The sequence below is a fragment of the Magnolia sinica genome, chromosome 5 (genome assembly GCF_029962835.1).
Source record: "Magnolia sinica isolate HGM2019 chromosome 5, MsV1, whole genome shotgun sequence".
In the NCBI taxonomy this organism is placed as follows: Eukaryota; Viridiplantae; Streptophyta; class Magnoliopsida; order Magnoliales; family Magnoliaceae; genus Magnolia; species Magnolia sinica.
In genome coordinates this window covers 100,461,398-100,486,356 of record NC_080577.1, presented here as the reverse complement: position 1 = coordinate 100,486,356, position 24,959 = coordinate 100,461,398, and the positions used below count along the sequence as shown (strand labels likewise).

At 40.1% G+C, this 24,959-nt stretch overlaps 1 protein-coding gene across 3 annotated transcripts in view; it reads left to right on the top strand.

The window, feature by feature from the left end:
- Nucleotides 1-24,959, top strand: part of LOC131246438 (myosin-binding protein 3) — a 28,462-nt gene extending 3,503 nt beyond the window's left edge. For 2 of the 3 annotated variants that reach the window (XM_058246566.1, XM_058246565.1), the window contains exon 3: nucleotides 24,232-24,959. In XM_058246566.1, coding sequence (XP_058102549.1) covers nucleotides 24,232-24,291 — 60 coding nt within the window. In that variant the 3' untranslated portion in view covers nucleotides 24,292-24,959. The remainder of the gene's footprint in view (nucleotides 1-24,231) is intronic. The other variant, XR_009171374.1, reaches the window with a different exon arrangement.

Sequence of the window (24,959 nt, the reverse complement as noted above, 5' to 3'; positions counted from 1 at the left end):
ATATGAACAATAATATAGATGTCGACATTCCACAGCTCCGAGCGTGGATCATCCATGGTGTAGTCATGTCTTAGCTTTGATTTTATTACAGATGAAATGCTAGTTTTGGACCTGGCGCAAACCTTTGAAATATTTTTGGACATTGGGTCTGTATTTAAGTTTTGATCTAGGCATTTGAAGCAATATTTCCCCCTCCATTTATTGATGCTTTATAATGCATCACAGGATCTTGATATATGCTTTGTTTTATGCAATGTTTTTAAATAGCGAGTAGTATGCAACATAGAGTTCACTCCTTTGAAGTGTGAGGCATAAGCTACATAGCGTATAGCGTAAGTTATGCTACTTCTAGATTTTGAATTAAGGCTGTGATTGGTTGCACCAAATATCATGTAATTTCATGATATTTTGCACCAAATTCGACTGGCTAATAATGAAATTTCATGATATTTGGGGCAACCAAGCTCACCATAAAATAATAGGAGGAATAGGGCAAAGATTAACTATAAAGATAGAAAAGAGAGCAACATAACTGGTTTAATACTGTTGTTATTATTAGTTTTTTTTTTTATACTAAAATTGCTGAAAAGATTAATTAGTTTTTATTGAAAAATAGAAAAATGTAATAAATCATTGAAAAACTTAATTGATTTTTGTTTTGGTAAAAAATAACTTGTAGTGTAATCTCTGTAGCATATAACGTAGGCTATGTAGCATGTAGCATTTGTAAATTAGCATGTAGTGTAGGCTACATGTGCGTTAAGCTATTTTCATGAACTATGTAGCGTTATGGCCAAGCTATGTTATGTAGAGTAAGCTACATGCTACATAGCATAAGCTGTTTAAAACACTGGTTTTATGTTATTCTAAATCATAATCATGGTTGCTAATAAACTTTATTGAACGATCTTGAAATCAAACCATAAGACCTGGAATAACAGGATGGAAAAACTATCAATTGAAAAAAAAAACAATGTTGAGAAAAACATGTATGAATGTGCAAATTTTACATTAGAGAATTGGGATATTTTTAGTTAATTTATGTGATAACATTGAGAAAGAAAACTTGGAGGGGAAAGTTATGCATGACACGGGTCACAAAAGATCTTCCATTTGTTCTGCATTGGATAGTGTTTTTTTCCTTTTTTCTTTTTCTTTTTCTTTGAAAGGTAATTCTACATTGGATACTTCTTTTGCAGTTAGTTCTATTTGTATTTTGAAACTTCTGTGTAAGTCACATTTGCAAATTCACAAAATGATTAACACCCCACCTGATGCTTGTCTTCAGTTTGTTGTGAGCTGAGTTTTCTCTTGGCTAGAAATGTTAAAGCTAATACTTGAATACCTTGGAAGGTTCAGTTTATGCAACTTAGGCATGTCTGAAGACATGCTGCTCATTAGATATAGATCTATTTGCTGTTTTTTCTCCACTTAATCACATATCGTCTGAGCATATTATTTTAGTATGAATGTGTTGTGCCCCTGATGCAGCTGAAAAGTGGGCCACAATCAAAGATGGAATTTTGGGACCATTTGATGTACCCTGCAGTCCTGCACTCTGTCTGTGTTCGGAATTGGGTCTCATGATCTATTTGATCAGTGATGTGTTTCACAGCTGGTCTGAACAGTCATGGGCCCTCGATGATGGTCTGATTGTTCTATGGGTCAATATGGTCCATTTGGCTGGACTATTTTAGATATTTTGTAATTTTTTCTAGGAAAAACCATCTTATTTAGCAGGTAAAAGTCCTAGAATAGCTGTGAAGAGAAACCGGTAGGTTTGGTTGTAAAGTAGGTTCTCTCCCATCTACTTATCTCGGCCTTCCTCTTTAGTCTTAACATGGGAAAACCTTCCATCCACCTTTGGGACGCAGTGATCGAGTGGTTTGAAAGATAGTTGTGTTGGAAATGTAAATATCTTTGGAAATGTAAATATTTTTCTTTTGAAGGACGTATCACTCATAAATTCAGCCTTCTCAAACATGCAAACATATTTTAGGTAATTGTTCAAATGCTCAATTGGTGTGATTAAGAGCTTGAGAATTTTCGAAGAGACTTCCTATGGAAGGGATCAGTGGATAAACACAAGTTCCACTTGCTGGGGTGGACTGAGGTTTGCAAACCGAAACATTGCTCTGCTTGGGAAACAAGGGTGTACATCGAGTCGAACCGAGTTGAGCTGGCCTCAGCTCGAACTCGGCTCGGCTCGGTTCGGTCAGCAGCTCGGACCAAGTTTGAGCCAAAATCGAGCCGAGTTCACCATTGAGGCATTTCCACAAACACCTGAACTGCAACTTCAAAAACCCACTGTTTTACAAACAGAGGCAATGGTTTTATAGGTGTTTTATCAAACACCTTCTAAGTAACATAAAAACCCCCCCAAAAAAAAGAAGAGAAAAAAGGTGTTTGTTTAATGTACATACCTTTCTTGCCACCAGCTAGACCTTCCTTGCCACCAGCCACATCTTGTTGAGTCATTTTATCAACATTTGGTGAGCAACATCAATGGCAAAGTAACCGAGTCACCAAACTGGTTCGATTCGAGCTGGATTCGATCTGAGTCGATTCGAGCTGGGGCCTGCTCGAACTCATTTTTGAGCTCAAAAAATCAGCTCGACTCGGCTCGAACTCATTTTCAAGCTCAAAAAATCGAGCTTTTTCGAGTCGAGTCGAGTGAGCTAACCGAGCTAGCTCGGTTCGTGTACACCCCTATCGGGAAATGACTTTGGAATTTCGGGATATAATGTGATTCCTTGTGAAAGCTAGTGATCTTGGGTAAGTAGGGTCTAAGTGAAAGTGGGTGATTTACCAGAGAATCCTACCTTTCTAGGACCTCTTGGACATGGAAGGTGATATGTGGCATTATAGAAGTTTTTGTGAAGGCAGCTGTGGAGTTGGGGGATGGTTTGGATAGTCGGTTATGGGGTGATGTTTGGTGTGATATGCGCCAGCACCATTGAGGAACAATAGGTCTTTTCGTGGCAAGGTAGCTGATCCTCAATGCTAGAAACAACATATTTGTTGGGCATATGCTCTCAAGTTGTTTCCAATTAATAGAGAAGCTTTTAATGTGTCCTGGGACTAGAGGTGGGCATTGAGTCGAGTCGGACCGGATTGGGTCCAACTCGACTCGATCCGATTTTTTCAATAACCTGACTCGAACTCGATTCGATCCAGGATCGAGTTAGTAGGGCTGACTCGATCCGATCCGAATCCTTGCTAGCCAACTGAGTGCGATTCGGTCAGGGAAACCGAACCGAGTTGGATCAAGTTGAGTCTGTCCAGTCAATTCGGACTGGGCTGAATCAAGATAGGGAGAGAGAGGGAGAGAAAGGAGGAGAGAAAGAAGGAGAGAAAGTGGGAGAGAAAGGAGGAGAGATGGGTGGGTGCGGCGTCGTTCGGGTAGAGAAAGAGAAGGGAGGGATTAGGGCTTCGTTCCGGTGAGGCGGGTAGTAAAAAAATGAAAATAAAAAGTACTACTTATATGGTACCTAATCGAATCAGATCGGATCGGATTTCGGATCGAATAGGTCCGGATTGACCACGATCCGAACTCGATCCGATGTAGGATCGGATCTAAATGGTCCTACTCGAACCGCACTGATCCAGGCCTTCGGTTCGGTTCAAATCGGGTCAAATCCGTTGGATCGGGTCGGATTCTGCCCAGCTCTACCTGGGACGTTAGTTTCCCCCTCCTTGGAGCAAGACGATTCCTCGTTGTTAAACCATAAGAGACTACATTGTGAAACTGTAACTTGTTTATTTCACTAACAATGAGGATAACATATAGGAGAGAGAGAAGATCTGTAGAGATCTTAACAAATACACCCCTTAACAAATATAGAAGATTTCCACTCTAAGAATATACCCTAATCTACTTTAACATCCTCCTTCAAACTGAAGGTGCTTTGAAAGGATGAACTTAAGTTTGAAAGGTTCAAACATTCATTTAAAAGTAAAAGAAATATTCAATAGTAATGTGGCAGTGAACGACGAGTTGCGACGAAACAACGAGAGGTAACGAATTGACGAATAACATGAGGTGAGTAGACACACTTTTGACAACTTCTATGATGTGAATCATTGAAACTTTCAATGATTGATGAATGATATAGTGGCACTTTCGGTGGCCGGAATTTCACCCATTGCTCTTTTGGTGTATATGCACTTCTGGTTGTTTGGAGTTCAATTGTTGCTGATGCAAGACTGATGCATGAACTAAATAACATGTGAGATCAAGTAACATAATTAACACAATTAACAAAAAAAAAAAAAACAAAAATATTGCCATAATAATCACGAATACCATGAAAACCAAAAGAACATCATGCATAATCCTAGCCTAAGTTACCAACATCGTCACACAAGACCATTAAATAAAAGGAAACTAGGATCGAATGGATGTAGGGATATCCAATTAACATAGGGTATAATCTATTTCAAAGTAGAAGACCTAATATAACTTGGGGTAAAAATTATGGTTTGGGTAATTTGGGAAAGTAGGAAAGTTAGGGATTTTAGATTTAGAGTTAGGGTTTTGGGAATGAAAGAAAAGGGTTTTGATATAAGGATGATAGAAAACCAAAAGGGGCAAGGTGTGGCGGTAAGGCCAACCCGAAGGATTCACACGTGTGGATGTACAGTCACACGTTGGCGTGGGATGGATGAGTTTAGGTCGGGTTGGGGTTTGGGATTTTAGATGGGTAAAGGAAAGATGGGTTTAGGAGAAAATGAGGGATTACGATGGGAGAATCGAAGAACTTAAAGAAAATACCTTGTTGGAGGGGAAAAAAGACGATGGTGTGGGGATAGATGGAGATCTCGCACCTCCGTTAATGCAGATTAGCCTCGCACTAATCTCCCTTCTAAATCACATGGAAGTATCTTCAAATCTCATGAAGATGGAAGAAGAATCAAGCAAGAGCTTTAAAAAAAAAAATAAAATCACAAAATCCAATAAAGGAGAGGGCGTCACACGCCCTCCCTCTTTTATAGCTCCAAAAAAGTTCAAAAATTACAATAAACACCATGTTTTATGAATTTTGACGAAAATAGCCGTAGTCTAACTAAAATCAACGAAAACACTCACAATGGTGGCCAAACATAACATAAACAAAACTAACACCTATAAGCTGATGAAATCTAAGAAAAAACTAGTGTGGACGATCCACAATCAATAGTCCAATCGTGTGATCCAACGGTCCAATCATCACGTCCATCCAATTCAACGGTCTGGATCACTCTATAAGGCAGCTCATGTACATCTTCCCAGTGCAGGGTCTACCAGATGCTCACACATGCACATGGGGTCTTTAGCACGATCACGGGTACTCCCCTAGCCACATGGAAATTGGTGCAGCCTGCTAACTCTGATACGTATGCAAATGTGTACGTGTAGTGATGTCCTCATTAGTTGCTCTTCTGGTGGCTCTAGATGTTTCGATAGTAGAGAAATGGTCTGATCTAAAATGGCTAGCACACAAAAAGAGTTAGGTCTAAATGCCCGGCACAAATGAAAAACACATCCTGTCAAAAGGCTTAAGACAGAGAAGGCACATAGTTGAAGGTGCATAGAGGCGACAAATAAAGCCAACAACTGTAACAGATGGATAGATTGATTGGATGGTGGCAGTAGGCATGCATGGAAAGAGGTTTCAGAAATGGTAACGCATGGCAATTGGAAGGTTGGAGATGGTGACGAATTCGATAGCTACCATCCATTTGTGATTTAATAATGTTGTTGTTACGTGATTTGCTGACCTTCAATGGATATTGCTGGCAAAGAAGGGGTGCGAAAATAGGAGCTTGATGTGGACATCAGTGGTGCACCCTTTAGAGTGTACCATAGGAGGAGGCGTCGTCGACAGAGTACTGGAGCGAAGGAGTTGACGTGGATGGACGTTAAGTCCATCGGACCCACTTTCTGATGTGCTACAAGTGCAGGAGTGGCATGACCACACCCTGACCATAGATCCATGAGTCGGATTTCACACCCTACCACATGGGTGTTTTAGTTTTAGACGTTTTTTGTTCTTTTTTCTTGTTTCAGGGGCTTTATTGCACTTTCTTTATTTTTTCGTCGTCTTATTATTTTCTTATTTTCAGGGGCTTTAATGCACTTTTACTTTTTCCATAGCTTATATATACGTTGTGACCTATTTTCATTATTATTGAATGAATAGAATTCATATCTTTTCTTCCTCTTTATTCAAGAGATTAGGGTTTCAGGATTGACCCTTGGGTGTTGAGGATTTCACCCTGATTTCAGGTTTCTTTCTTTCTAGATCTTTGAGGTGCAGGAAAAAGGTAAGAAACATCCTCATTCTTTTCTTTTAACAACAAAGGACCTGTACTTTCTTCATCTCGAACTCTTTATTCTTCACCCCTTTCGTTCATCTCTGGATATCCCCCTTCTAGTTTGAATAGAAAAGAGGGATGGTTAGTCAATAGAATCAGATCCAAACTTGACCGTGGACTGACTTATGCTAGATCTGAGATATCTTCATGTCCCTAGGTCCTCCATTTTTACTGTTTATGTGATTTTATGCTAAGGGGCATGATCCTGACGGAATGACCTCATCTTTGTGTTGAGATTTACCTAATCCCTTTGATTGGAAACGGTTAGTTGATTTGTGTATTTATTTGAACATTCTTTAACCTAATTATACATGCATCTAGGATTAGGTCATCACATGATGGTTGTGCTCGAAGATGATGGCGGTGACTCCCGTGGATGGTGGGTTCATGTGGATCTAGTTGATTGTAGATGATAGTGGTTCTTGAAGATGATGGCAGTGACGACATACAACTCCTAGATCTGATGGGTTTCTGATAGACAAAGATGGTGATGGGCGGTAGTACAACGTTGGTAGAAAGGTGAATGAGAGGCGGTGGTGATGTTTGTCGCCTGATCTGATGAAGACATCGGAGAAGACAAATTCCAACATAGGCTTCAATGGTGGGCTTCCTCGCCCCCGCTGTTCCCTTCAGTGTGGCCCACTTGAGTATTGGATCGGCTTGATTTTTGGGCTTATGTCCTAACATGAGATGGAGAAACTGATGGACAATGGAGTTCACATGACCTCATAGTGGTCCCAACACTCCTTGTAAAGGATTCTGGCTCACATTAAATGCGGCTGGACAAGTGTTGGATAAGGAGGGCAAATCGCTTTGTGCAAGTCTCCATAACATTACTTTTATAATATACGAATGACTAGGATTTAGATAAGGGGTTCTTCCACTTTGGGAAAAGGTGTGCATGTGCGCGTGACTGTTTGTGTGTGCATGTGTGCTCAAGTGCACGCACGTGTGTGGGTGCTTGAGTGTGTGCATGTGTGTGCAAAAAGATTTTCTTGAAAAGTTTAATAGTTGAAATAAAATTTTCTCAATTTCCTTAGTGAGATTGTTTTAGAAGAAAAATTCTTCTACATTGGTGGTGTGACGACACCTTGAAGATTGTTTTTGCTGAGATGTCTAAAACAGTTCTTCTCTTGGAAACTCAGATTTGGTGCTTCTCCATATTTGGCTTGCTAATTTTTTTTAAACTTGTTTCTAGTGAGACATATAGTTTTAAAAATGCTTTATGCATCATGACTGGAAATTTCAATTTTCTATGCACATATGTAACCCAAATTATAGTTTCCAGAATATACAGTTTCTACAGTCTCCTTTGACAATTCGGACCATAGCAGCTTCAGCTCCTGTGGACGAGTTCTGATTACCGAATTAACCAATTCCCATCAACAAATTTCAGATCATGTTTCTCTTGGAAGTTGGGTATTTTTTGGTGGTTGCAATCTGTTTGATCTTGTTTATCATATTACAGGTATGCTTGAGATCTATTTCAAGACTGTTTCTGGGAATTCCAGTTCCAGATCCAGTTAGCATAGCCGTTGGATTTTTGGTTCTGATTTTGTTCAAAAGATATTCCATTTGTTCGACGAGTGTTCTATTTCAATCGACATCCAGTCCTGATCACATTCAACAGCTGCCCCTACCATACTTTTGTAAAAAACCGGCAACCCGCCTTTTCCCGTCAACAACTGATAGAACATACTTTGTCCATTGTTCTATTAGAGATGAAAGAGGGGAGGAATTCCTAATACAAAGATGCCACAGCGATGACCAGCAGACCAGGAGCTGATTGGCAACAACAAGTGAAGCCACGATCTACATTCTTGCAGAAGAATTGGAACTCAATTCCTCGAACTTGGAGGGTCCAAAGAAGCGAAAGAAGGATTGGTGTTACATAAACAGTCATCTTATGAATGATAGTCCAATCCATCATTTAGGGCTTCATCATCAATTGCTGCAAAGTCAAGGAAGATGAGTTACAAGGGTGGATCAGCACGATGGCAACTATTGGCTTTAACTCGAGGATGAGTTCTCTTCGAAGCCAAGTGGAATTGATGCAACCAGACGGCCACACAAGCCAATTGATCAAAGATTTGAAAAATCCAACCGATTCAATTGTCTTGATTAATCATCTGGATCGGATCCATGGTCTAATGATAAATCTGATGAGATCAACAGTCAGATTGCATTTTGGGGCTGAGGGAATCAATCAGATGGATCTCACCGTTCGTAGTATTAATATATTTTTTATAGTTAATTTAACCAAGGATTTTAATAATTTCCCTTTTTGTATTTTTGTCACTCTTTAGCTGGGCCTTTTTTGGGGCATTAGATGATGTTAGAATGACACAAAATTGGTCATTTAATTGCCTATTGAGTTAGCTCTCAAACAAGCCCAAGATCATGTAATTCCATTTCCAATGTCATTTGAGTGAGTTATGGCCAATTTACATTAGGCCCATATGGTAGTGATGGGATTAATGGGAATTTTGGTCATTTTCAATTTTATTAGGCTTTCGTTCTTTTATTTTAGTCATATATAAGGCCATGATGGTCATTTGAAGGATGATATTTGGGAACAAAAAATTAGTTCTCTTTGGTGCTTGATTTGGAATAGGATATTTAGTGATATCCACCGGTTGGCTAGAGGATTCTTTGGTTCTTTCCTACAATCTTGCATTTCTTTCTTTAATCCATTTACATTCCCTCTTGGTTGCATTAGAGCTCGATTGGGAGCTTGTAAATGGAGGTAAATTGGAAATGGAATTGGAGGTAAATGACTTACTCAGTTGTGTTTGGATGGGAGTCAATGAGAGGAATTGGAATGCATTGGAATTTTTCAATATATTCACAGGAAAGTATATGATATCCCAAATCAACTTTAATATCTCAAATCAGTGCACCTATGTAATATTTAATAGAATGATTATAATAAGCCCATTGAAATATATACCTCAGCTAAAAAAGAGGATTTTTTTAGCCTCGGGTGGGCCACAACCGTAAGAACAACTGTAAGGATAACAAACAAGTAACTAGCCAATGTTTTTTTAACCGTCCATTTAGATGGTCAATCTTTGGACGGTTTGGATCATTTTATTGGTGTGATTTTAGTGATTTACCCAATAGTTAGATTGTTTTGGAGCATCTTGAGTGTTCCACATGTATGTCGGCCATGTACGTAGCGTCACTTTTGTTTTCTTCCGTGACTCTCGAAGGAGCTCAAAAAAAGGCATTTCACCCAATTTACTTTCAAATCCTCTCTCGTAGAGAGGATTTCATTTGCAAGCCTATTTACACCCATTTCATTTCATTTACATGCATTTACTCCCATCCAAATACACTTCAAATGTCATTTACCTCCATTTACTCCCAGTTCCCCAAATGGCCCCTGAGGGAGTTAAATTTATTGGTGTCCAAGAACAAGGTAGTGAAATTTAATAGGAGATACCACAGTTACTTCAGGAATAACTTGGTTAAAAAAAAGGAAAGTAAACGATGGGAAATTCATGCACACGCCCCCTCTATGCACGTATTCGAGGAGGAGGTAGGCTCCACTTTCAATTTGGATCAACAACATCATCTTTGGAGGACCCCATAATTAAGTGGCTGCATTATGGAGCATTGGGGAGGACCCGATCATCACATAGATCTTACCATCGGATCTCATGATCGTGGCCCACTACTTTAGATGATTTAGGATTTTGAATTTTGATTATTTTTATTATTAGAAACATCATGAACGGCTTTGATTACTTAGATTAGTTATTTTATTTATTTTAGTTTTAGTATTAGTGCGCACACATAGTGCAAGGGTAGTTTTGTCTTTTTGGATTTAGGATTTTCTTATAAATAAAGCAATCTCATGTATGAACTATCATGATATTATGAATAAAAAATCATGCGTTTCTTCCTCTCTCTCACATTGAGTTGAAGGATCAAATTGGGTGCGAAGCCCTCCCTTCCTCGAAGGGTTAACTACCGTAATGCGAAGCTATACCCCGCTTCAAATCCTCACCATCTTCTTCCGCATCTCATCCATTATCCTCAACACCCCATCCACCATTGGATTCACCAATTTTCGCATCAAAATCCTCTCTTACAGCGGTGCACAAGAAGGTTTTCAGATTTTGGTGCATTTAGGGGGCTGAAACTTCGATAGAGTATTACACACAAACCATGTGCCGGATCGAAATGATTTTTGGTATGGAAACAACCCACCCCTAGCCGATCCTAGCCTAGGAGTCCTTTCCCGATTTTTTGGGCCCCACACAAGTATGGACGTCTAGTCACACGTGCATCTAGTCCAACCTGCTGTCCAGCGTGCGTTGTCCATCTTAGGTCCTCTTTTCCCCCCCTTTTTTTTTGGCTTAAACCCTCCCCATAGGATCCCCCATTAATCCTCTACCTAAACCCCCTTAGATCTACCCCTAATATTCTCTCCTAAACATGATCAACATGTGGTACAATGGAATTGTTAAATCTGAAAATTGCTAAATTAGTCCCTGTGCCCTCAAATACCTTGACCGATCCCTAACCGTCATTTAGAAAACCTCATAATCCAAAATCCATAACCCAAAAGAGTCCCAAATCTCAATTTCGCCCAATTTTCAAACCCTAAATTTTCCCCTAAATTGAAACTTAGTGAATCTCGAGTCGGGAACAATCCTATGCAAGAATGGGTGATTCTTACTCCTTTGGGCTTCTTTGGCTTATAATTTTATTTGATCCAGCCCTAATGGTTGTGTAGGCTTGGACCCCCATGGATTCCCCTTCTTGAATGTTTGATAGTATGTAGGATGTGGAATTTTGTGATTGTTTAATATTGGCGTTAATTTCATGTCCTGCATCAGTAAAGCATTCATGAAGAAGTTAATATTATGTGGAATGAGACGGTTAAATGCATTAAGGAATTGGCAAGAGGAGTTCTAGGAGTATGTAAAAAGAAAAGTCACGATTATAAGGAAACTTAGTTGTGGGATGATGAGGTCCAAAAGGCTCTTAGCAGCAAACAATCATGATACAAGGCTTTACAAGGCTTGGCAAGGGGCTAGAAATGAGAAAAGAAGAAGAAGAATATTTAAATGCCAAAAGGAATGCTAAGGAAGTGGTGAGGTTAAGCTTAAGGCATATGATGATTTGTGCAATAGATTGACGACAAGAGAAGGTGAGAAAGAACTCTTCAAAAATAGGGCCAAATTCGAGAGTAAGCAGCTGTTAGCTGGGCCCATCATCAGCAACATCTCCAATTGGCTTGTCGATATTGGTTCTTATCTCACAAAGGTCGACAGGATTGTTTGGGAAGGGATTGCCCGTTGGCGCTTCATCCAGGCCTCGTCAGCCCCCCTCTCTCCATCTGTTATGTGCAGGGTTGTTCGGTGGGAAAAACCGGCCGGGAATTGGATGAAGCTCAACGTTGATGGCTCCGCCCGAGGCAACTCGGGTGTTGGCGGTGGTGGTGGTGTCTGCCGTGATCACGCAGGGAATTTCATCTTTGCCTTCCACAAGAGCTACGGCCTCGTCTCTAACATGGTTACTGAAGCTAGGGTGATGGTTGATGGAATCTCTCTTTGTAAGCATATAGGGCTCTCCGCCATCATTGTCGAAACCGACTCGCGTGTTCTCTTTGAAGCTGTTGTCAGGCACTCTACATCTTGCGGGTGGAAACTATGGTACCACCTTGAATCCATCCATCAGCTTTCCCTCTCCCTCAAGATTCACTCACATTCTCAGGGAAGGGAACGCAGTGGCAGACTATCTTGCCCATACAACCAGCAGCGGTGTCCCAGACCAAGTTTTCTTTAACCTTGCTGATCTTCCTCGGCTTGCCAGAGGTTCCTTGGTCTTGGATAAATCTGGGGTGGGCCAGAATCGGCACTCTCGGCCCAAAATTGGGATTGGCTAAGGCGGTCATGCCCCCCCCCCCAACGATTTGCTCGGTTAGGTGCAGTTGGGCCCTGTTTTCTACAACTCCTTTGCAGAGCGTTGATGGGTGTTGTTGCTTTCCTTGTATCGGGCCATCTTTGCCGCCCCTTTGGTCCCCTCACGGTTTTCTTTTTTTCTGTCTAGATGTATATCTTTGTTCTTGGTGCAGAGCATATGATAGGTGGGGCCTGGATCTTTTTGTTGGGGCCCACCCGAATGACTGTAACCCCATGCTTCCTTAATGAATCTCAGGTGGTATGCTTCCACCTTTCTTTCTTTTTTTATATTAAAAAAAAAAGAAAAAAAAAAAAGAAAAAAGAAAAAAAGAGACTTGTAAAAATGAGGGAGGCCTAGGTCATGTTGGATGCATTAAGGGTAATAATCAAAGGGAATTGGTTGAGGATAGAGATATTAATGAAAGGCGGAGAAGTTATTTTTGAAACTTGTTAAATAACAACCACTCTTAGAGCTTAGGAATGTTAGGAATCATAAACTCAAATGAGGTTGGAGATCATGGATTTTTTTTCATATGATTAAAGATATCTGAAGTGAAAGAAGCTTTGACAAATATGAAGTCTAGGAAAGACTTGGGACCAATTGGTATTAACCGTTAGAGGTTTGGAAGTGCAGGGAAGATCTTATTTTGGCTGACCAAGTTGTTCAAAATATTGTCAAAATGAAGAAAATGCTTGACAAATGGAGGAAAATTACTGTGATACCCATTATTAATAATAGAGACATACGATGCTGTGTTAAATGTCATGGGATTGAGCTTATGAGCGATATTATGGAATTTTGGAAGAGAGTAATTGATTAAAGATTAAGGCATGAGACATGTTGATGCAGAAATCTAGTTGACCCTACTTCACCTCTTGCAAGCAGCTGAGTACCTGCAATTAATGGAGAACAAGAGAATGCAATGGGGGTGCCGTTTAAGGCCGGGGACCCTCCAATGCCCAAGTCAGGCGTATTGACTCATAGTAGGTGTAGTAGAATCGGTATGTTTGTCTGTACCTTCTTCCATGGCAAGGGTCTCTATTTATAATCTCTCGACGTCACTTACGACGGCTGGATAGTTACATATCACAAAGTGGATTTGTCTCTAGGTATATCGCGGAGGGTAATCATATCTTTATATATTGTAAGAATATTTCTATTTCGAGGTGGTGGTCTATATTCGAGGTCGAGGTTGGTACCCGAGGTCGAGGTCGTCCCTGGAGACCGAGGTCGGTACCCGAGGACCCAAGTAACAACTAAGGCCGAGGTAAAAAGTAGCCAACACCAAAGGTCAGGTTGATTTTTCGGCCCTCAAGCAATCCATAGTCATCGAGTCTAGTTGCTCGGCTCATCCATCTCATATATTTGTTTAACTCCATTTTACCCATAACAGTAGCCATCCTACTTCCGAGCTCTATACTTTATGAGCTCGAGAAGTAACTTTTGAACTAATGTATGAGAAGGTTAGCTTGTTCAATGTATGTTCCTCAATTTTGTTGCCTTTGTGTGGGTGGTCATGTATGATGACTTAATAGATACGATAGTCGAGCATGTTGTGATAGGTCGTGCACGATAGAATCAATAGGTCGATCGTCAAAAGGTCGATCGTCAAATAGTAGACGTAATAGTAAGCCGAGCACTAAGGATTTTCTTCCCTTAAATTGAGGGAAGTCCTTGTGGTCGATCGCATAACTTGGATAGTCGGGATTTGAAAGAAATTCTCTTCCCTTAACTTGGGGAAGTTCTTTCCTTATAGAATTCATAAAATAGTAGAGGAGAAACGGTAGCAATATCAGGGGCACCTTTTTCTCTTTTATAAAAGGAAGTCACTCACAATCGAATATGTAGATAAAAACGGTAGATAAAACAATAAAAATAAAGGGGAGAACCTTCTTCCCTTTAACTGAGGGAGATTTCTCATAGTCGAACACGAGTAGCTTCTATCAAGGCAATTAGTCGAGCACGGTCATTTCACATGTTGGAGTTCCTCATGGATAGTAGATTTTTAGATGATCGGCATTCCATGGGTGAGGTAAGAGCTTACCCTCCATGCCTTCTAGTTGGTACGTCCTTCAGTACCTGATGTCGAGGTTGAGCTCGACGGATGAGCCTTATTACTAAATTTGGTTGACTGGTTCAACTTGGTCACCAGGTTTTCTTGCTCGGCCCAACTTCTTTAAGTACCTGCTCCGATTTGGTGTTCAAGGGAGTGTACCAATGGAAGCGACTTTCCGGATGTCGGTTGGTATGCTGGCCTCGGTTTTGTTCATCCTCCTTCTTTCTTTTGCCGTTAGCGGTAAAGGGCTCCCCTTCTTCCCTCCGCTTCTTGTCCTTAGTGGAGTTGTTTCCTTCTCAAGTAGCTTTTCATGAACTAAAGAGCTCCTTAGCATTAGAATATTTTTTAGCTTGGTTAAGTAGGTCGGCGAGGGTATCCGGGGGGTTCTTATCAATAGAGAAGAGGAACTTTCCTTGTTTAAGGCCGGAGCTTTAATCCCCGACAAATCAGGGAAAATGCTCTGCACATCACGAACTCAAAGGCACCGTGAAGTTCCATCCAAGCTCTGAAGGATTTCAGGTGTTCGGCCGAGTCCCCAGATCTAGATTAGGGGGTGATCTAGGGCATCCGAAACCTAAACTATAGCTGATATCTCATGATTTTGTTAGTAAATGGGGGCTCAGCTTCCTCGAGCACGGCTTCGACGGAGGCTGGAGCTTTTGCTTGGCCTACTGGCTGGATGTCACCGAGTTGTTCTCGGATCTCTTTTAGCTCTGCCCCCAATGGGACCTCACTCTCTGCGATGACCTTAGGAGTCTTCCCATACCTTTTCTCTAGAGTGTGGCGTAGGTCGGACTCAGTGAGCTCGGTTGTTCCCATTGTTTGCATGGAGACTTGCATGCATCGCGCTAGTCAGTCCTTTACTGCATACAAACTGTGAGGTACCTGTGGAGGTCGAGATTGCTCGGTTGTTGCCTCCACTTTCATGCCTTGGTCGGGAAACGGTTGTTGTCTCTCCAATATCCGCATTATTCGATTCACATTGTCGGTTAGGGCCTCGACTTGATTATTCAGGGAGATGAGTTGACCAGCTCTGTTGTGAGGCCCTACCCGAGGCCACCGCCAGAATGGGGTCAGTATGATGTTCCGAAGGTGATTTCTCAAGTTGCTCATCTGGTGCGGGGATTGGTACAGTGATGGTGGCCAAAACCTGCTTTCTTCCTTTAGCCATTGTTGAGCAAACAAGGTTGATGATTCTTTTGATGTAAAGGGAACTTCTTAGGTGGCTTTGCTGTCGTTCCCACAGACGGCGCCAAATTGTTGATGCAAAAATCTGGTCGATCCTGCTTCACCTCCTGTGAGCTGTTGAGTTTCTACAATCAATGGAGAACAAGAGAATGCACTAGGGGCGCCGGTTAAGGCCGTGGACCGTTCGATGCCTAAGTCAGGCGTATTGACTCACAACGGGTGTAGTAGAATCGATATATTTGTCTGTACCTTGTTCCATGGTGAGGGTCTCTATTTATAATCTCTTGACATCATTTACGTAGATGGCAATGAATCTGTTGGATAATTACGTATCACAAAGTGGACCTGTCTCTGGGTATATCGCGCCTTTCTCGGCGAGATCCTTGGCAAAGATCTCGGAGGGTAATCCTTTCTTTATATATTGTAAGGATATTTCTGTGCCGAGGTGGTGGTCGATATCCGAGGTCAAGGTTGGTACTCGGGGCTGAGGTCGGCATCCGAGGCCGACCTCCGAGGTCGAGGTCGTCCCTTGAGACTGAGGTCGGTACCTAAGGTCAATACCCGAGCGCCAAAGTAACAACTGAGGCCGAGGTAAAAAGTAGCCAACACCAAAGGTCGGGGTGATTTTCCGACCCTCAAGCAATCCATATTCATTGAGTCTGGCTGCTCAGCTCATCTGTCTCATACATTTGTTTAGCTCCATTTTACCCATAATAGGACAAATGTATCTGAAAATCAGTTCAGATGTATGTAGAGGAGGTCAACCATTGCAGCTATTTTTTACTTAGACAGTTGATGAAGAAGTTTAGGGCGAGGAAAAAAGATCTCCACATGGTCTTTATTGACTTCTTGGTAGATAACCCCAATTTTGATTTAATAGTATGGCCATACTTGTTCAATTTATCTCTCTCAACTAGGATGCCATGGGGGCGGGCCTTGAAAATTTTTGATACAAGGAGGAATTTGTCTCTCTCAACTCGTAGGGCCTTGGACCCAAAAACATTACTCACAATGGAAGTAAACATGTTAGTAACAGAACCTTCTCCAAATTGATAGTTTCCTTATAATCCAGCAGGTGCTGGAAAATAAAGGAGACTTGAGAGGATATATTGCCATAGTTAAGGAAATGTACAAGGGAGTGGTAACTAATGTGTTGATGACTAGTGGAGAGACAAGGGAGTTTGAAAATGCAATTATGTTAGGTGTATACTAGGGGTTGGTGTTGAGGTTGTATCTTTTTTGCATTGGTTATGGATGGCTAACTAGGCATTAGTAAGAAGAGGTCCCATGGTGTATCTTTTTCGCAGATGACATAGTTTCGATTGACAAGACAAGGGAGGAGGTAAACACAAAGCTAGAAAGGGATGCTTTAGAATCTAATGCTTATAAAATTAGCCCGACAAAATAGAGCATGTGAAATGCCATTTTAGTAATAATACGAGTGGAAATGAGGTGCTAGTTAAAGATTGATGGCAAGAAGTACCCCAAAATGACCATTTTTGATATCTTAGGTTGATAAGAACAGAGAGGTTAAGATGGATGTTGCTCATAGAATTAGAACTAGGTGGACGAGTTGGAGATGTACCTCTTGAGTTTTATGTGATTCCGTATACCAATCAATGGGGGGATTTTATAAGACAGCTATAAAGGGTAAAAAGCCATGCTATATGGGATGAAATGTTGGATAGTCAAGGAACAACATGTTCATAGAATTAATGAAGTTCAAATGAGGTTGTTGAGATTGATGAGTGGCAAGACTAAGAAGGGTAGAATTAGAAATGAACATATATAAGGAAGCTTAAGAGTAGTCCCAATAAGTAGAACTTGTTGATTGTAATCGACCAATGTAATAGACCATTAGATAGCATCGTAGTGCTTGATTTTAATCAACATATGTAATAGTCTATTACATTGCGGCTGTGGAGTTTTGTGCTTTCATTACTGGTCATGCCTAGATAGTGGAGGGTTGTGGGTTTACAAAGGGGGTCTGGGAAATCTACTTGCAAATTTTTGGGGGTGGCTTGTGTGAACCATTGTGGACTTTTTCAGGTCATGGGGACCGTTGTGGTTGAAGATTGGCAATGCTTGCGGGTTTATGGGCAATATGGGGAGAAAGGAATAATTGGTACTTCTGTAACACAATGGGATTAGTGGGGGGTTTTTTAGTAGAGCAAAGATGAATATAATTGAGTGGGCTTCGGTGTTTGGTGCTTCAATTGGACACAAATTATCCTATAATTGATGGGGTGCCTTGTAATTTTTTAGTCACTTAGCCATTTCTTTAATAAAATAAAATCGTCATCTTTCAAAAAAAATTAAAGGATGGTTATGTGAGGTTGGTAGCCGGCATCAAACTTATGCCATAACTTTCATCATGAATTTGAATAATATGACATTGTAAACTGCATTGGAACCTATGTGTAGTGAGAAATGGGCATGGGTTGACTAGGGTGTCCCTCAGAAGCGACATGCCGCAACAATGCCAGTTGCTGTGAGAAGTAGGCAAGGGTTTCCGCATCATTTTGGATGTGCGTGGGTAAAGAAGCTAGTCCACGACAATAAGATTCGTCTTGCCACAAAGAATATATGAACATTGATAGGTAAGAGTATAGAGTTAGATATGCTGAAACAAAAGAAAGTTAACACAACTTACATTCAAGAGACCAGGTGGAAAGGGACCAAAACTAGAGAAATTGATGGATATAAACTTTGTTATATGGAAAAGGACAATAATAAAAATGGGGAAGTGGGAGATAAAGATTTAAAGGATAAAGTTGTAGATGTTAGGAGAATAAGTGATACGATTTTATTAATAAAACTTCCGTTAGGAGAGAAGATAATCAATGTTATTAGTGAATATGTGTCACAGGTATGGTAAATGGATAGAATCAAGAAACAAGTTTGGGAGGATATGGATGGACTAATGCAAGGAATTCCGAACGGAGGATATTTTTAGGAGGAAACTTAAATGGTGATGTAGGAAAAGAAAGTAGAGGATATAAGAGCGTACATGGATGATTATGAATTTGAGAGAAGAAATGAGGTAGGGGATGCTATCCTTGATTGCACAATGGCATACAACTTAGCTGTAGCAAATACATATTTTAAAAAGAAAGATGAACATTTAATAACTTTTGAAATTGGATCATATACAAGCCAAACAAATTTCTTTTTACTTAGGAAAACATAGCAATCAATATATAAGGATTGCAAGGTTATACCGGGAGGGTCTGATTGTGAAATTTAGGGGAATTCTTTTGGATGTTTACATCAGAGATGGAAGACAGGGAGTGATTAATAGGTGTCTAAAACTATGTTGTGGAATTTAAAAGGAGAATTTTTATTTTAAAAAAAAATAATTTAGAAATAAATTAATGGAAGAAGAGAAGTGGAATTTTGAGGAAAAGTAAATGTTATGTGGAATGAGATTGTTGAGTTCATTAGGAAAGTGTCAAAGGATGTTTTAGGAGTAACTAGAGGGAAAAACCAATCATGTAAGGAAACTTGTTGGTGGAATGACGATTTAGATAAAGCTATTCATGAGAAATTTTTATGTTTCTTGGCAAAGGACTAAAAATGATGAAAATTTAGAACAATATAGAAATGCCAAAAAGATTGCTAAGAGAGTAGTAAGTGGGGCTAAATTTAAGGCTTATGATGATCTTAATAATAGGTTAGAGAAGATAAGGTGAGAAAGATGTCCTAAAACTTGCAAAAATGAGAGAGAGTAAGGGTAGGGACCTAAATCATGCTAGATGCATTAAGAGCAATAACCAGAGGATACTAATAAAGGACAATGAGATCAATTAAGGTAGAAAAGCTATTTTCAGAACTTGTTAAATGACAACCACTGTGAGAGCATAGGGATATATTGACATGACTAAGGATATGTATGGGGGAGCAATAACAAATGTGAGGACAACTAGCAGAGGGACAAGTGAGTTTTCCAATTACTATAGGCTTGCACCAGGGGCCGGCATTGAGCCCCTACCTTTCTACATTGGTTACGGATGAACTAACGAGGCATTTGTGGAAGAGATCCCATGCTGTCTGTTGTCTCATATGACATAGTTTTGCTCGTCAAGGCAGAGGAGGGCGACAGGGCGTGAACACAAAGCTAGATTTATGGAATGCTTTAGAATATAAAGGATTAAAATTATTCGGACTTAACAAAGTATAATGAGTGCAATTTTAGTAACAATAGTAGTGAAAATGAAGAATTAGTTAAGATTGGTGATCAAGAAGTTTCCCAAAATCTCTACTTTCGATATCTTGAGTTAGTAATTCATGAGAGTAGAGAGATCGAGAAGGATGTTGCCCATAGAATTTAAGCTGAGTGAAAGAAATGGAGATGTGCCTCTGGAGTTTTATGTGCTCTCGTGTACCACTTAAACTGAAAGGGAAATTTTACTGGATAGCAAAAACACCAGCCATGCTTTATAGACAAAATGTTGACCAATTAAGGAACAACATATTCATAGGATGAGTGTAGCTGAAATGAGGATGTTGAGATTGATGAGTGGTAGGACTAGGAAGGATAGAATTAGATATGAATGCATTCATGGAACTTGGGAGGAGAAATAATAGGTAATAACATGAGGGAAAGTAGACTTAAATGGTTTGGTCATATGCAACGAAGACGTGGTAGGACTAGGAAGGATAGAATTAGATATGAATGCATTCATGGAACTTAGGAGAAACAATAGGTAATAACATGAGGGAAAGGGATATGAATGCATTCATGGAACTTAGGAGGAGAAACAATAGGTAATGACATGAGGGAAAGTGGACTTAAATGGATTGGTCATGTGCAACGAAGACCAATAACCATGCTGGTTGGAAGGAGTGAGTTGGTACAAGTTAAAGGCTCCGAAAGGGCAAGCGCAAGGCCCAATAGGACGTGGGTGGAAGTGGTAAGAAACAACTTGATGACCTGTTGTCTAACTCAAGGTATGGCCTTGACTAAGTGTAATGGTGAAATATGATCATTGTAGCTGACCCCAATTAATTAGGATAAGGCTTAAATGATGACGATGTCAGGGAAAGTAGACTTAGACGGTTTGGTCGTGTGTACCTAAACCAAGAACTACATGTGTACGGAAGCAGTGTTTAAAATATTGGTATCACATTACGTATCGCATTCTTGGGATATAGATACGTATCGGTTATCGCATGGGATATATTGGTTGTATCGTGTAATGTATCAATGTTGTTGGAAACATGGGGAAACACGGGAAATTGGTCGAATTTTTCAATGAAACTTCGGTGATTGTTAAAAAAGACATCAATACATACTTATAAATCAAAACATTACAAAAAACAAGTAAATATAATAGGTTTTCTTTGTATGGGGTCCTAATCTATGAGTTGTCTAACTAAATTGATGCAAGTATGTTCAATGTCTATTCATATAATTTATAAATGTAAGAAGACGTGTGGAAACACAAGCAATACATTCAAAAGCTAAAGAAGAATCACTAGATTATGTTACATACATGTTTGATTTGATTTCTGGACATAGATTGCAAACGATTTGCAAGAAATTGGGAAATTTTGAATTTATTTTTTTCAATTTTCTGCAACTCAGCCCATATCCTCAAATCTCAAAATCGAAGCTCCCAATCCATCGTTTTTCAAGCAAAACATGAAAAATCATGGATTTGTAACAATTTGACACTAATTTAACATGATTTACAGAAAATAAAATGATCAAAATTTGAAAATGCTCACCAGATCGAACATGTGGGATATATCACACTAGTGCGTTTCTTATTGCACAGGTGGGATACAAGATATATCGTGGGATATATTGGCTGATATTGTCGATATTTAAAACACTGGATGGAAGCAATAAAAGAGGACATGACCTATGGTCTAACTAAAGGTATGGCCCTTGACAAAGTCGAGTGGCGGTATAGGATTCATGTAAGACTTAGATGATGATGATGATTATGAAATCTTCAAAAATAAAAAAAAATGATGATGGAAATTAGACTTAGATGTTTTGACCATGTGTATCTAGAACCAAGAGTTGCACTGGTTAGGAGGAGAGAGTGAGTTCAAGTTCGACACTATGGGCCTTTGGATGCATGAAATTAGTCAATTCATTAATTTGAGAGTTTAGGAATGGTGGAACAAGATTCATGTGGCGACCCCAATCACATGGGACCAGGCTTAGATGATGATGATGATTTATTTATTTATTTATTATTTTTAATTTTTTTTACCCACACACACACACCCCCACACACTCACGCCCTAGTGGAATTTCAACACCTATGGATGATGATGATTATTTTGAAAGTTCATTGAGTGATATTTTCATGAATCGTGAGTTACTTAACTAGCCAATTAGTTGTTTGGGGTTTTAATGCAGGGGCATTTTCACACCGGGCTCGAGTGGGGTAGCCTGTGGGATGCGAGGGCATACTTGGGGCGGGTTGCCCGTGTGAGGCGGGCGGCTCATGTGATTTGAGGCTCAAGAGGGGGGTTTGGCTGAGGTCCTAACCCATGGGATGTGGGGCCTAGGTTATGAGATAATGGGATTAATTCGCCATGCTCTATCAGTTCGAGCTTTAAGAGCAAGTGGTTAATTTTCTTACATCAAAGTGGTATTAGAGCGGGAGGTCTCGCGTTCGAGACTCTTCACTAGGGGTAATTAATGTAGGGGTATTTTCACATAGGGCTCGAGTGGGGAAGGAAATGAGATAGGAAATTTGTCCATGAAATCACATGGTTGGATTATTCAAATGATCCAACATGTGGGGCCCGCATCTGATTGCCCCTTTAAAAACCACTCCAATACGATGATCTTAACCATCTAGTCAATGGTTATGAACTTCTTTGCCCATATTTGTTGTTCTAGAAGAGGTCCTATCAAGTATGCCCACCTTTTGTTGTTATTCCCTCCCAAAAGATCACTTTGATCAAATGATTCAAACCATATGATCGATAGCTAGGAAATGGATAACCCACATCTAGTCATTGTCCATCATGTGGGTCCATCTTTGAATCGCCCATCCCTCTTATACGTGATCTAGACGGTCCATCATGTGGAACTTGCCATTGCTTGTTAATCCCTCCTAAAAGTCACCTTGATAGGATGATTTTAATTGTTCAAGCGATGTAATTAAGACATTCCGATCATTGATCTTGACCATCCATCATGGTGGGTCCACCTTTGATTGCTCATCCCTCTCAAAAGTCATTTTGATTGGATGATCCTAACCATCGAACCAGTGGTTGGGAAGATGGGCAATCCATATTGATTATAATAAAGGTTCAATTGTTGATCTAGACCATTCTTGACATGGGGCCCAAACTTCTGAAAAATCATCTTTGATTTAATGATCTTAACCATTCGATCAATTGATAGCAAAAGGATGATCAATATTTATTATGCTAGGACATGCCCTATACATGATCAGGGCCCTCCATGTGGGGCCCACTTTACATTATCAATATCTACCAAAAATCATTTTTGATAAGATGATCCTAACCATCGTTAGATGAACAACTAAGAAATTGATGATCCATATTTATTACATGACACAAGTTTATCTGTGATGTGGGGTCCACCTTTTATTGTCCATCCCTCTCAAAATACTTTGATCTGATGATGCTAACCATCAGATCAATGGCTTAGAAATTTGATGGTCCATATTGATTGTACTACAAGGGTCATTGACTAGACCTTTGATCATGTGGGATTTGCTTTGATTGCTTATTTATGTCAAACATCAATTCGATCAAATGATCATAGCCGTCATACCAATGATTTTTTATTTTTTTTTGGGGAACATTATCAATCTTAACCTTCAGTTTTTCTTTTTCTTTTTCTTTTTTTTTTTTTTTTTTTAGGGTCAGGAACATTCTCAATCTTAACCTTCAGTAGCCCTTGATTTTAACTTTGTGAATTGGAGAATTTTAGTTTTTTTAATACCAAGTTCGAGATTTATGCCCCTTTTTCTAATTAGGCAATTAGTGAAATTAGTGAATTTATCAATTAATGCCAACCCAAACACATTATTTGCCAAATTCATGAATTTGGTGATTAAAAACTCACCAACTTCATGAATTTAGCGTGCATTCAAACAGGCCCTATACAAGGGCAAGGGAAGGCAGGCCCAAAAGATGGTATCGATGTCAACACAAGTGGCATTTTGGCGGGAAAGATGGTATGCACAGAAGATGGCACAGAAGTAACAGAGAAGTGGTCGGTCACCTATTGGCAGTGTTCCCACAATTTTGTGGTGATATTCCCCCTTCCCTGCTAACATACCACTTTGTAGGTAGGACATTGTACTATGGAAACAGTGAACCTACCACAAACATCATCCTTCTTGAAGTTCAGGTTGATCCAGTCACTAGGTGGGCCACTCCAGTATGTCGAGTCAGACTGTCAGTTGCCTGAGCCAACTGGCCTGATTTTGTGACAGGTGATCTTCATGGTGGGACCCACCATTTTCATGGTAGCATGTGAAAGATGGTGTGTCATAAGAAGGTGTGGTGCCCTTGTTATATACTTCAATAAATGTATCCTCCTCCATGCTGCGTGCTTGAAATTCAATACCTTGTCAAATAACATGAATCTTATAAGCAATGTTGCATTGTTGGACTGCAAGGTGTGCTGTGCCTTTCGTATTTCTAAATCAATCCTGCATGATTGTTCCCCCTCATAAGCATCGCTAATTAGAAGATGATTCAATTTTCAGGCAAACTCAAAGAAACGGCGTTGTCGAAGCGTGTCTTGGGGAGTCCAAGAAAGCTCCTGAAACCATACTATTGTACTTAAGAAGCTGAGATGCCAATATCAAGGCTCTTCGAATCAAATGGGAGACAAGGCCTCGTTTGGTTATCCTTCTATACAGAAATCTGGTTCCTATTGACTGCCATCTCCACAGAAAGATGGGAGTTGGTGTCATCTGTACGTACCACAGAGATTACAACCTACAGGTACTCAACTCCGTTATGATCTGATGCCCCGTTATAGACCTTTAAATAGCTTTAATAAGTAAATGTGGAGCTGGTATCAAGCAGGAGGTGCTCTCCCTTTGAAGGACAGGAGACTTTGAGGAGAATGGAGCTGTTGTTGATTACTGTAGCAGTGGGGCAGCCTGAGATGAGATGGTGATGATCAAGGAATTTGCTTTTTGCCAAGAACCTTAAGAGTGCGTAAGATCTGTTCACTCCTTACAATGCTGTCTAAGATACATTTAGTCAGTCTGTAAATACCAGGTAGGAACCTGTATCGTTTAGAACTTTCAATGCCTTTTTTTTCTTGGAAATCATTATTTTTCTGCAAGTCACTGATCCATCATTGTCGTACCACCGTCCAAGGGCATATTGTCAGTGTTGGAATTGGTAGAAGGAAAGTGACTGAAACTAAACTGTCCAGAGCTTTAATGCCCAAAACCGGTGTGTGAACTTGGTGTTTTCAATA